Source organism: Oncorhynchus clarkii, chromosome 22 (genome assembly GCF_045791955.1).
Source record: "Oncorhynchus clarkii lewisi isolate Uvic-CL-2024 chromosome 22, UVic_Ocla_1.0, whole genome shotgun sequence".
NCBI classification, from domain to species: Eukaryota; Metazoa; Chordata; class Actinopteri; order Salmoniformes; family Salmonidae; genus Oncorhynchus; species Oncorhynchus clarkii.
In genome coordinates, this window is record NC_092168.1 from 27,264,201 (window position 1) to 27,276,703 (window position 12,503).

Here is a 12,503-nt window from a genome sequence, read left to right on the forward strand (position 1 = left end):
TCTTTCTGACAGGTGTCTTCCGCTCTCATCTGCCCATAACCATCTCTGACTCGCAAAGTCTTGTGTCCACCTCAGGTTCAACTCCTGGGGATTTGGTGTCCCGATACATTTTTCCAAGGCCTTTCATTTTGCGGTATTTGGACACAAAGATCTCAAAACCCCTTCAGAAAATGACAAGTTTATCTCTTAATAATATGGTATTGCCTTACATTTTTGTTTTAATACCTAAAGTGACCAGCCTGTAAGAATCGCCTCTATGGCATTTAACTTGGTCTGAAAACTATCAGAAATATTAGTTCTATCTCCTTTTTTTTGACAAAAGTATGATTGTAAAAGTGATAACTAGTCCAGTTTATACTCAATGACTGCAATAATAAATATCACTAGTTTTAACATATTTAGAATGATAAAATATGACACACATTGTCATTATCTCTTCCCTAAATTAACATCACATGCTGGGTCCCACAGCACATTAAGTAGTGGGTGACTCATGCCTGCTTCTCATTGTAACAGTGTAACAACACCAGTATGTGTGTCAGACAAACAACAGCTGGGAGATTTATCTGGATTTCTGTGCAGGGAGGTAACATGTTATTCCGCGTGGGTCAAGAGTGCAAAATGAGGGGAAAATACTGTTAATGGCTGTTTTGACTGGGATTTGTAAGAGAGCCAGATAGTATCAACTGTGACTTCATCAGTTAGGGCCGTGAGCCAGCCAAGACACCTCACTGAGCAGCTCTGAACCCCCACCACCATCCTCTTAACTGGACCCAATCAAAACAAAAAGCAAATTCACTGTCTCCAAGGAAAACAGAGAGGAACCGGGCGTGTTGGCTGCACCTGCGCTACGAGCAATGTCCCCCATAAGAATCCACAAACCCAGAGTGGAAAGAGTGTAGATAGGCGAGAGTTGCTGTCAAAATACAACCACACAGATGCTCAGTGCCTCAGTGAATCGTTACAGGGTGGAGAGTTCAACGGCTCATTATATTACCTTGGAATTCAACAATGGTGCCAATCAGAGGATATTGTTAATAAGTGTGTCTGTATGGATGGGGTAGCCACTCTTGCGTGATGAGAAACATTGCCAGAGACCTGACAACTTTCGTTAGCTCTCCAGTCCCCAAGCTAATGCAGGCTTTAGCCCAGCTGGCCAACACAGTCTTATGACGTGCAAGAGACCAGGGTTTAGGCCCAGGTGGTAACATAAAGCTGCACAGGGACCTTGTCAGAAGCCCTGTCATGACTCTGGCACATTCTGTCCTCTCCAAGGGCTCACAGTGTCAGGGACAGTAGATCACTCACGTTTATTGCAGATTGTTAGAGCCTCCCCTCTCCAAAATGTGACTTCTGAGGCCGGTTTAACTTAACAGACTCCCAACGCATCAACAACATAGCTTCAAGGGTCAAACTTTAGAGTTTGCGTTTCTAAAGAAAATGCTCTTGTACTAGCAGTGAATTCTAATGCGGTATGTTCTAGATAACGAGGGCCATGAGTTTTTCTTAACCCCCCTAGTTATAACTACTAATAACTCCATCAAGCTCCCTCACAAAAAAAACTGAACCAACCATTCCTGCTTGTACTACTTCCCCCACCTAGTTTCGCACCTCTGCAGAGGTACTAGAAGCAGGCCGAATCAGTTGACTTCAAAATCCATCTAGTAGGCTTTACCTGACCTGAGAAATGCACAGAGCTTGCGTCAAAGATGATCTATTATATTGACAAGATGGTCCCGCGATCAGGTGGGAGCATTCTAGCCAATGAGTAGGCAGATATGCATGTGAATAACAGGCACAACTCTGATATGAAGTCGTTTTTTTTTCAAAGTTGCCAAAATGCCACGTGCATCCACTTTTACATTAGTCCATTCTTAACAACCTAATAATCATTACGAAACCTATTCGATCAAATAAGCATCAAATTATCAATTACATTTTTTTGCTGACCAAATTGGACGATCTCATTGACCTCCATACAAATATTCCTCACTTTATGGTCTTATTTTCGTGGACCCCTCTCGCTTCGCCTCTTTCTCTCTGGTGTTAACTTGGGTCAACCTGTGTCAACCTTGGTCATGTGGGCCAGCATATAGTACCTTTTAGATTAGCGACTTAACACTTCATACTGGTGGAGTCATGCTAAAGTAGGGTCATCAAAGAGGGGACACCACTGGTGACAAAGTGTGTGTGTGTGAGAGAGCAGGACCTGCAAACACAGAAATTAATATAATCCTGAGAGTCAAAGTAGCTGTTAGATTTGACATATTTCATATTCACAGCAACTGCTGATCATGTTACAAAAGCCTTTTTATTTTGTCCTTCTATAATTGTAGAGAAAAACCTTTATCAAAATTCTACCACAGACTAGTGAAGATTGGCGGCACGTTTTATGATATCACAGCTTGTAGTGTTTATAAGTCTCTCAATCACCATAACAATAATATAAAAAATCTGAATATTTATGTTAATAATCAGCATCCAGCCCTACACAACACGTGCACATGTGCAGTCTCTCTCACACACACCCTTTCAGACAGGTCCAGGAAGGTGGGCCAAAACCGTGGGGTTCATGGCTCTGCTTCCATTACATAATTAGCTGTGTTTGGACTCTGTCTCCCTGTCTGGCTGACTAACTCTAACAGACCTGTCGGTCCTCTGAGAAGCAGCACCTCAGTGTGAGTGTGTGCATGTGTGTGTGGACTCTGTCTCTACCAGACCTGTCAGTCTCTCCTCTTAGACCCAGACCTACATCACTCTGACACCAGAGACCATTACAGATGAGTTATTCATGGGAAATGTGATGTTTACATCGCACTGTGAGTTTGATGATTAATGCTAAACAGGTGTAAAGAGTTTACATTTGAACACTAATACAGTACTGTGCTTTTAGTATGATACAGTGTTCTACTTTATCAGTTCTGCAGGGTCGTCTTCCAGAACGTCACCAAAGAAGGCACAAAATAATAGAGAACCAGACATTCAGAATGCTTGCCTTTTTTTAATTTACAAAAACTCCAGCCACCCAAGTCAGACGGTTCTTTGTGCTACCAGACAGCATGCGATTCTGATGCACCAAGTCTGGAACCAACAGGACCTTGAACAGCTTCTACCCCCAAGCCATAAGACTGCTAAATAGTTAGTTATATAGTTAAAGCTGCAATATGTAACTTGTCAAGAACTGCAATGCTGCTGGGTTTTCCACACTCAACAGTTTCCCATGTGTATCAAGAATGGTCCACCACCCAAAAGACATCCAGCCAACTTGACACAGCTGTGGGAAGCGTTGGAGTCAACATGGGCCAGCATCCATGTGGAATGCGTTCAGTAGCCTGTATAGTCCATGCCCTGACAAATTGAGGCTGTTCTGAGGGAGATGGGGGTGCAGCTCAATATTAGGAAGGTGTTCCTAATGTTTGGTATACTCAGTGTATGTGAGTAGTGAGACACAGACACAATATGTGTTATGAACAGAATGCAACCTTTAAAGCTGCAATCTGTCACTTTTTGGGTGGCCCGACCAAATTCACATAGAAATGTGTGTTATAGATCTAAGAGGCTGTAGATCTGTTCTATGTGTGCTATTTCTATGCTTCCCGTTCTTAAATTGTGTTTTTGCATCTTTCGATTTTGTACACCAGCTTCAAATAGCTGAAAATACAATATTTTTGGCCAAGGAAAATATATTTCACAGTGGTGGTACATTGATTGTCTACGAAATACTTGCTTGTTTTGTCACAAATCCTGATCATTCATTTTCATAAGCATTAGACATCAGATATACAGGTAACTGCCAAAATACCAACATAAAGTGTCTTAATAGGGCGTTGGGGCACCACAAGCTGCCAGAACAGTTTCATTGCACCTTGGCATAGATTCTACAAGTGTCTGGAACTATATTAGAGGGATGTGACACCATTTTTCCATGAGATATATTCCATAATTTGGTGTTTTGTGGCCACCGCTCCAGAATCTCCCATGTGTTCAACTGGGTTGAGATCTGGTGACTGAGACACACTAAGCTCCTTTGAGACCCCTCTTTCCAAGTCACTGAGATCTCTTCTTCTAGCCATGGTAGCCAAAATAATGGGCAACTGGGCATTTTTATACATCACCCTAAGCATTATGGGATGTTAATTGCTTAATTAACCCAGGAACCACACCTGTGTGAAAGCACCTGCTTTCAATATACTTTGCATCTCTCATTTCATCAAGTGTTTCCTTTATTTGGCAGTAACATGTGCGTACATAATATACAAATGGTGCATTCTGTAGCAAATATACTCTATAGGACAGCAGCAGTATTGACATCATGTACAAAAATATACATTTGATTTCTTACAGCTCGCACAACACTATATCAAAGCATATGAACATAAATATAGACCTATACCTGTTGTTGATTACCAGAGATATGGAAGAAAAGCTCCAGCACAACCAAACAACTAAAAAAATAACCAAGGGAAAATAACTGTACATATATGACAACATAAAAACGTTATGCTACAAACATTGATTAGCCATATAAAACAAGCCCAGAGTCTCTTAAAAGTCCTTTTAAACATAAGACTCCTCTGCAAAGAACATTTGGTCAAAGTCGTCCACGCAAGGGTCGCTACACTTCCTGCTTTGCCACTCCCTCTTCCCCTGGACAAGTGCCAGAGCGACCTCCTGACTCCTCTGCAGGCACGCGCCTGAATCCGCCCGCTCCTGTGAGGAAAAGTAGTCCCTTACTGCCCGCGTGGCGGAGGGAGAGAGGCAGAAGCGTGGCTCTGAGTTTGGGCCTGCTCCGTTGCGCTGTGGCTCAATGTCAGACACCTTAAGTCCGCTCTCAGGGAGCTGATGACCTTTGACCCCGTGGGTCTGGGACTTGACCAAGGGCCTTTCCAGGGTGAGGATGAAGGCTGCATCTGTCACCATGGAGGGCTCAGAGGCTCTGCGAGGCAGGGTGAGGACCTTGCGGCCAGCCTCCATGGCCAGGGTGAGGGAGTGAGACTTCTGCCTCTGGAGGGTTAGTGTTGAGCCACTCTGTCCATAGAACACATCTTGGGGAGGCTGGCTGACCTCACTTCCTGTTCCAGTGGGCCGCTGGGTGACGTCACGTCCTGTGGGGGGTCTGTGGGTGGCATTGCAAGCCTGGTCGTGCAGCAACTGTAGCTCTCTGACAGTAAGGGGTTTCTCTGTGCCTCTGTAGAAGGGAGACCTACTCTTCTGCAGCTGTAGGATAGCCTGCTGGTAGGATGGAGGGCTGCTGGACCTCCTCTTGGTGGTCACCTCTACACATTTACCCTCTGAGGCTTTTGGGAGGCTAACCCCTTTCCCCTTCCCCACTTCCTCCTCCAGGTGTCCATTGTCGGGTTGCCGTAGTGACAGTCGGAGGTTCCTCTTGAGCCAGGTGTTGGGATGCAGTCCGTGGTGGGTAGAGGGTGTCCGGGAGGAATGAGGGGGCTGGCTTTCACTCCAGTCCACTGTATCTCTCTTTGGGGGTGAGCACTTGGGGGAGCGGGGTGAAAGGGGGGAGCGGGGGGAAGACTCAGCCAACAGGAAGCCGGCGCTGGTGACATAGTCTGTGGAATATTGGGAGAAGGCAGAGTCTAAGGAGCTAAGGGAGGAGCCTGTGGGGGAGGTTGCTGGGGAGGACAGGCTAGAGCAGCTGGCGTCCAATCGTAAAGGAGAAGGTGGGGTGTGTTTCAGTTTCCTCTGCCCGAGAGTTCCAACCCCTCCTCTTTCTCTTTCACCTGCGATCACTTTGTCTTTCAGCTGCAGAGCCCTGAGCCCCTGAAACACTTCATCCTCCTCCTCCTCCTCCTCTTCCTCTCCCTCCATCGCCGCGTCATAGCTCGCTTTACGAGACGCCAAATGGTGCTTATCCGATTGGATGATCAGAGCTCCGGGGGTGTGTCCGATGGCAGGCTCTGAGCTGCGTCGTAACCTCCTAGGGCCCTGTGATTGGACATAGCACTGGCGTGGGCGTGGTTGCCGTAGCGCGGGGGTGAACTTTCTGGGTCTGGCAAGTGGGGGAATATGTAGGTCAGCCTCAGGGTCAGGGTCGGGGTCACAGTCACTCAGGGTGATGACAGAGTCTCTGCTGCAGCTGTCAGGCTTGGCCTTGTCTCTCAGAGGGTGGGACTCCTGGAAGGGCGACTCTGGGTCCTCGTTTAACTCATTCTCCAGACTGTCATAGGATGAGTCATTCATCTGGAAAGAGGACACGTCTACGGAGGGAAGGAGAGAGGAAAAGAGAGAAGCGGGGGGAGTTAGAGAGTTAATATGCTAAAATTATTGTTATGACATGCAGTCCATTTTGATTGTTATGGATTTCATATGTTCCCACTTCCGCTTTGGAAGTGTTGGAAATGTTGCACTGACTGACTATCATGCCAATAAAGCTGGGGTGGAGGGAAATGGAGAAGGAGAGAGTTTGAACAAACCTCCATTTCATTAGATAGAGGGTTTGAAAACAAGCGCAAAGTGCTGTCATAGTCCCAAGCATACAGCTGCCATTCATAGAGGTTGGTTTAGGTCATAAAGAATGATTGAGGCCTCTAGTGGCCAAAAGGCCAACATGGGTGTCATTGAGGGCTTTCACCAATTTCAACCTGGGGTGAGTTTTTGGTAATAAAAATACTTTAAAATCTCCAGGAATTTTGCTGAAAATGGGTTTAATTTAGGAAATATGTTTCCAAGTATTCCCACAAATAGCAGCTCACAGATTACTGCACCTGTACATAGCCCACCTATAATTTAGCCCAAACAACTACCTCTTTCCCTACTGTATTTAATTAATTTATTTATTTTGCTCCTTTGCACCCCATTATTTTTATTTCTACTTTCCACATTCTTCCATTGCAAATCTACCATTCCAGTGTTTTACTTGCTATATTGTATTTACTTTGCCACCATGGCCTTTTTTTGCCTTTACCTCCCTAATCTCACCTCATTTGCTCACATCGTATATAGACTTGTTTATACTGTATTATTGACTGTATGTTTGTTTTACTCCATGTGTAAGTCTGTGTCTTGTATGTGTCGAACTGCTTTGCTTTATCTTGGTCAGGTCGCAATTGTAAATGAGAACTTGTTCTCAACTTGCCTACCTGGTTAAATAAAGGTGAAATAAAATAAATAAATAAAATCTATTTTTGGGCTTAGTTGTGGTCAATTTAGATAAATGATCGTGTGATCTCTTTTTGGGCTTAGTTGTGGTCAATTTAGATAAATGATTGTGTGATCTCTTTTTGGGCTTAGCTGTGGTCAATTTAGATAAATGATCGTGTGATCTCTTTTTGGGCTTAGCTGTGGTCAATTTAGATAAATGATTGTGTGATCTCTTTTTGGGCTTAGCTGTGGTCAATTTGCAGTGTACAAATTATTATAATTATGCTCCGCCACCGACCAGCCGCTCCAACAAAAATTGGCCTGCGGCTGAATCTAGTTGCCTACCCCTGGTTTAGGGGAGAAGAGGAAATTGACTGGTGTGTTAATGAGTGTCTGAGAGTGTACTAATCACTTTAATGAATGAGGTCAACATAGTGACCCCAATCAGCAAACCTCACAGAGACAATGACTTATGGAGAGGTCTGTGAGAACACTCAATGCACGCGCACACACACACACGCACACGCACACACAAGCTAGTCAGGGTTAATCTACTCTATAATGATGATAATGTCTACAATACACTGTCTTGCCATAAACACACACACTCATGAACTTTCTAAACTCTTGTGAAGACCCGTGGCAAATTAAAGGATTGGTTTGGGACCTCTCTTCCTCCCTCTCCCTCTGTCCCTATCCAACTTTATCTTATCAAGTTTTCTCCAACCAAAAGCAACAGCATTTGTTTAGAGCACTGTACAATATCATTTGCAATTCGATGTTGTTATTTCTTCAGTGAATACATTGACTTTGTTTACCTGATCCATGGTCGCTGCTATTGCTCTTCTGAGGGAATCCACTAAACAGAGAGGGGACGTCATCTCCCAAGACCTTCCTGCAGTTCTCAATCAGGAACCGAACAAGCTCACAGACCTAGGAACAGATCATAGACCTGGTTACACCTCAGTCACACAAGTCAATGACTGGTCCTAGATTAAGGCTCCGACTGCAAGTTAAAGGTTATTTCATAGGTAGTTTCCCTGGTATAAGAGATGTAAAGTCTTGCCAACTTTCTTACAGGCCACATATAGCTGATCAAAATTGACATAATGTAAATCGTCTGAACTCCTTTTTCTAAGATGAGAATCACAATTTAAGGAGACTTCAGAAAACAAAATCTGAGAAAGAATCTTGTCTATTCCCAGATGTTTACAAACATAGCAAACATTAATTAAAACCCAAGTTACACAGTATAAACCTCCAAATCTGAAACACAAAATGTCAGTCATGCTCCCAAACAGTCAGTTCCAGTCTGGGATTTGAATGTTTCCCTAGGGCAAAGCTGACTGTTTAAAAAACTGTGATTATAAATCTGTTGTTTTTGTTAGCTTCCCTTATGGAGAGTCTACAGACAGAATGAGGTTATGGAAATATGAAGGAGACAAACATGGGGCCTATCTGTGTGTTGTTGGGCCAGATGTGTGTGTCATGGTTTTCACCATATGTCTGTCAGTCTGTGTTACACGCCTGTGTTCAGAGGGCTATGGGAGTGAATGGACTGCTAGAGCTTGGCTACGAATTTCACAAGCTAGTCCAACACAACGGAACTCCAGCTAGGGAAAAAGGCTTCTCTCGCTCCCTCCTTCCTTGCGTCTCTCCCTGTATTTGGCCTGGTTCTGTCCATCAGAGGGGCTGCCTATTTAACCCACTGAGGAAACATCTAGAAACTCACTCATTCATCCAGAACCAGGGGGACTTTTTCTGGGGTAAGCTTTTCTCAATTGTTCACAAGCAAAGTTAGTATGTGTATCTTAGCCACCTTTTCTGACAAACACAGCACACAATATTTACTCAAGCCACTCAGAGACTAACATGTCTGTAGGAGCCACAAACATCTAAATTAGAACTGTGGTGGAAAAGGGAGCGGAAGTGGAGGAAAATAAGGGTTTGCGTGTCAAGCGGAAGGAGAGCAGTGTTCCAGACTGCCCAATGCCGTTAGAGACCAGACCCACGCCAGCCCAGTTTGACTTGGCTCCTTGTGAGACCGCGACCAATCAGGGGAATGTTGAAATATCACATTTTTCTCCTTCAGAGGCGCTGGGGCCACACATACAAACAAACAGAAAAAAGTGTGTGTGTGTGTGTGTGTGTGTGTGTGTGTGTGTGTGTGTGTGTGTGTGTGTGTGTGTGTGTGTGTGTGTGTGTGTGTGTGTGTGTGTGTGTGTGTGTGTGTGTGTGTGTGTGTGTGTGTTTGCACGCGTGTGTGAAGACAGAAAGGAGTGTTTTAGCATAGCGGGTTTGTGAAAACACACTCGCCCTCAGGAATCTGTAGGAAATGCTTTGGATTTTTTCCCAGTGAACCTCAACAGGCCCTAGCCTCACCAGAAACAAACACACATTTGACAAGGAGAGAGAAAGATCTGGAAACACCCAGATTGATTGTGTTTCAACAATAATGTGTCCAAATCGACCATAAAATTAGAGACTATTAAAGACATTGTGACTTATTCTTGCTTATTATTAACTTACAATACATCTGGGGCCACTGGTGGTGAACTCAATCATTTCAGGGCTAGCATGGTTGGCTACAGTCTTGCAGTATTGTGGTAGGGTTATGACTGTGAACTGGTGTGTCAATTCAGATATTTACAGTCTCCTTGTGAGTAAGTTATCATAAAATGTCAAGCTTTTTTGTCAGGGTACGAATTTCACATTTGTTATGTGTCACCGTGATCTCAAGTGTGTGTGTGTGTGTGTGTGTGTACAGAGATTGAAAACCTGTGACTAGAGAAATGTAAAAGGAGTATGTCATATAGGTATATAGTATATAGTATAGCCCAGGTTGACACACTCTACTCTCTAACTCCTCACTGCTGTTTGTTCTTCCATTGGACATCCTGCTTAGTCAGACAGCTATGTGGCAACAGTATATCTTTCCTTTACACCCTGTCCGGGTGCCTAGCCTCAGCCCGCCAGACCCTTAGGTGTACAGTATGTATGTATGTATGTGTGTGTGTGTGTGTGTGTGTGTATGTGTGTATGTGTGTATGTGTGTATGCAACGTTCCCTCTAAATTGCACGCGTGTGCGGACGCGCAGTAGCCCCGGGACTGCCGAGCAGAAATATCAGCCCATAGAGAGGAGAACGAGATAGAAAGTTTAGTGAAATTCAAAAGCAGTGGTCACATGTTCCTTTTTTTTTATTTGTCTCGGGCTGTTGTGGGTAGGTGCATCAAATTCAGCTGCCCTGCGCGCTGGGTAGGCGAACTGTTGCCATTTTGAACCATTTCATCTGTTTGAAGGTACAAACTCTGCCTTCCCGGCAGGACCAGAGAACAAATCAAGTGCACTATAGGCCTACCGCTGGCCAATCAGATGGCTCAGATGACAGTGTCTTCTGTAACATAGCAGGCATGAAAGAAAGCTACAGCAAAGTTAATACTGTGAGATTTCAAAATGTTTAAAACCAAGGTCCTCCCAGGTTGCTGCGACCGGGAGGCCCATGGGGCGACGCACAATTGGGTTGTGTTTCGTAGGGTGCATGGCTCTCGACTTTCGCCTCTCCCGAGTCCGTGCGGGAGTTGTAGCGATGAGACAAGACAGTAACTACTAACAATTGGATACCATGAAATTGGGGGAGAGAGAGACTGTCAACGAATACAGCAGATGCTGTTTTTATGAGTGAATTCATGTTTAATTCCTTACTCAGCACTGTCAACACTGGATTCAGCACTTTTATGAGCCATGAAATTTGCGTTCTTCCTATTTCCACTCAGCACTACAACAAGCACTGCAGCAGTAATGAATGAGTAGGAAAGTGTATCTCTAGGCTTGCGTTGTTAGCGGTTTGGGTCTTTTTAATATCGAGGAATATTTCACTTTTCTCATACGAGTAACAACATGAAATTGTGCATGAGGCAGAAATAATGCTGTGAGACTCGAGTTTTTCCATCAGCTGGAAGACCTTTTTTGGTCAGTGTCAGCGGCGGAAAGGGAGAGCGGAGGGACATTGAGAGTCGGACCCTCAGTCTGCTGCTCTCTCCCTCCACTGAGACTGACCATCAGATGCAGGCACCATCAGCCCAGTAAAATAAAAATTTAATTATTTAGATGTATGCTGAATTCAAGCAAAGCTAATAAGCAGTGATAATGTATTGGGCCTATAGCTTACTGCCCAAACCTCATTGTTACAGAACTGTTTTTAATTGGTTAATGTTACATAGACTTACATTTTTTAAGTCATGTAAAAGAAAGAATCTGTGCGGTAGATCTTGGCTTGCCTTTTGACTCAAAGTGATCTTGACTCCAAAAAGGTTTCTGAACACTGTTCTAGAGTTTTCCCAGTTAACACTATCAACATTTCCCTTTACTGTGATAGAATCAATGTAATATTAGTCACTTTCAAACAAAACAAAATTAACTATGCAAGAGAGTTTGTTGTAAGCAGAACGCATCTGAGTAGGATACGATTGCATTGACACACACTACTCAGCCCCTAATATATACAGACCGGTGCGGTACAAACAATCAGAGCTGCAGTATGCCTATATGGAAATAGATCATTACCATATATGGATCTGTGCCATTTACTTTGAAATGGACTGTGTTTACAGCATGAGCAGTGAGTACTGTAGAGTGAGTACTGTAGATGTGCTTGTTTTGAGATCAAAACGAAGGCTGCATGTAGCCATGTGTGCACATTTTGTTCATATCCTTCGCTAGTTAGTCAGTTATTAGCCCAGTTATAGATCATTTGTAGTCAGCAATAAGGGAGTGATTGCATCCTACAAGAGCACAAAACATGTACATTTCCAGACATTGAAAAGGGAGTCAGGTAAAGAGCTTTTTTTTTTGTCTTAAAGGGGCAATGTTGTCTTTTGAGAGCTAAGTAGCCAAAAGGCAGAGGGTAGAATAATTTGTCTGATTCTCTGTAATAATGGTATGATAATAATAATGATATGTTTTTTGTAAAGTGGTTTCTTGCATCAAACAACACAACAGCATTTTCAGTCACCTCCTTGTCTGAAGGGTAAAAAGGTTCATGTCAAGCCCTGCATATTTATTTTCAAAAGTCTCATGAAATGTAGGCCTACGTTGAACACCACACATTGTCTGCTACTGCAGGCTGAATGACAGAACAGCTATTTCCATGTTAAAATGTTAGGGGATGCATTTTCTCCATTGTTTTTGATTGTAGGTCACTCTGTTAGGCCTAGATTGTGATCAAATAGCCACAGTAGCCTACATGGCCACTGTTAAAACTGTAACTTAAGGGGGTACAGCCTCAGTTTGCGCTCAGCAGATCTGAAATTTGCTCAGTGCCGGAAAATATTTGAGGGAACTCTCTGTGTGTGTGTGTGTGTGCGTGTGTGTGTGTGTGTGTGTGTGTGTGTGTGTGTGTGTGTG

At 43.8% G+C, this 12,503-nt stretch overlaps 1 protein-coding gene across 1 annotated transcript in view; it reads right to left on the reverse strand.

Annotated features, from left to right (window-relative positions):
• Positions 1-2,981: 2,981 nt before the first annotated feature.
• LOC139380192 (rho GTPase-activating protein 20-like) overlaps positions 2,982-12,503 on the reverse strand; it is a 51,048-nt gene continuing 41,526 nt past the window's right edge. Inside the window, exons 12-13 of the mRNA XM_071122647.1 lie at positions 7,917-8,031; positions 2,982-6,215 (exon numbers count right to left, since the gene is read on the reverse strand). Of these exons, the coding sequence (XP_070978748.1) occupies positions 4,558-6,215; positions 7,917-8,031 (1,773 nt within the window). The 3' untranslated portion in view covers positions 2,982-4,557. The remainder of the gene's footprint in view (positions 6,216-7,916; positions 8,032-12,503) is intronic.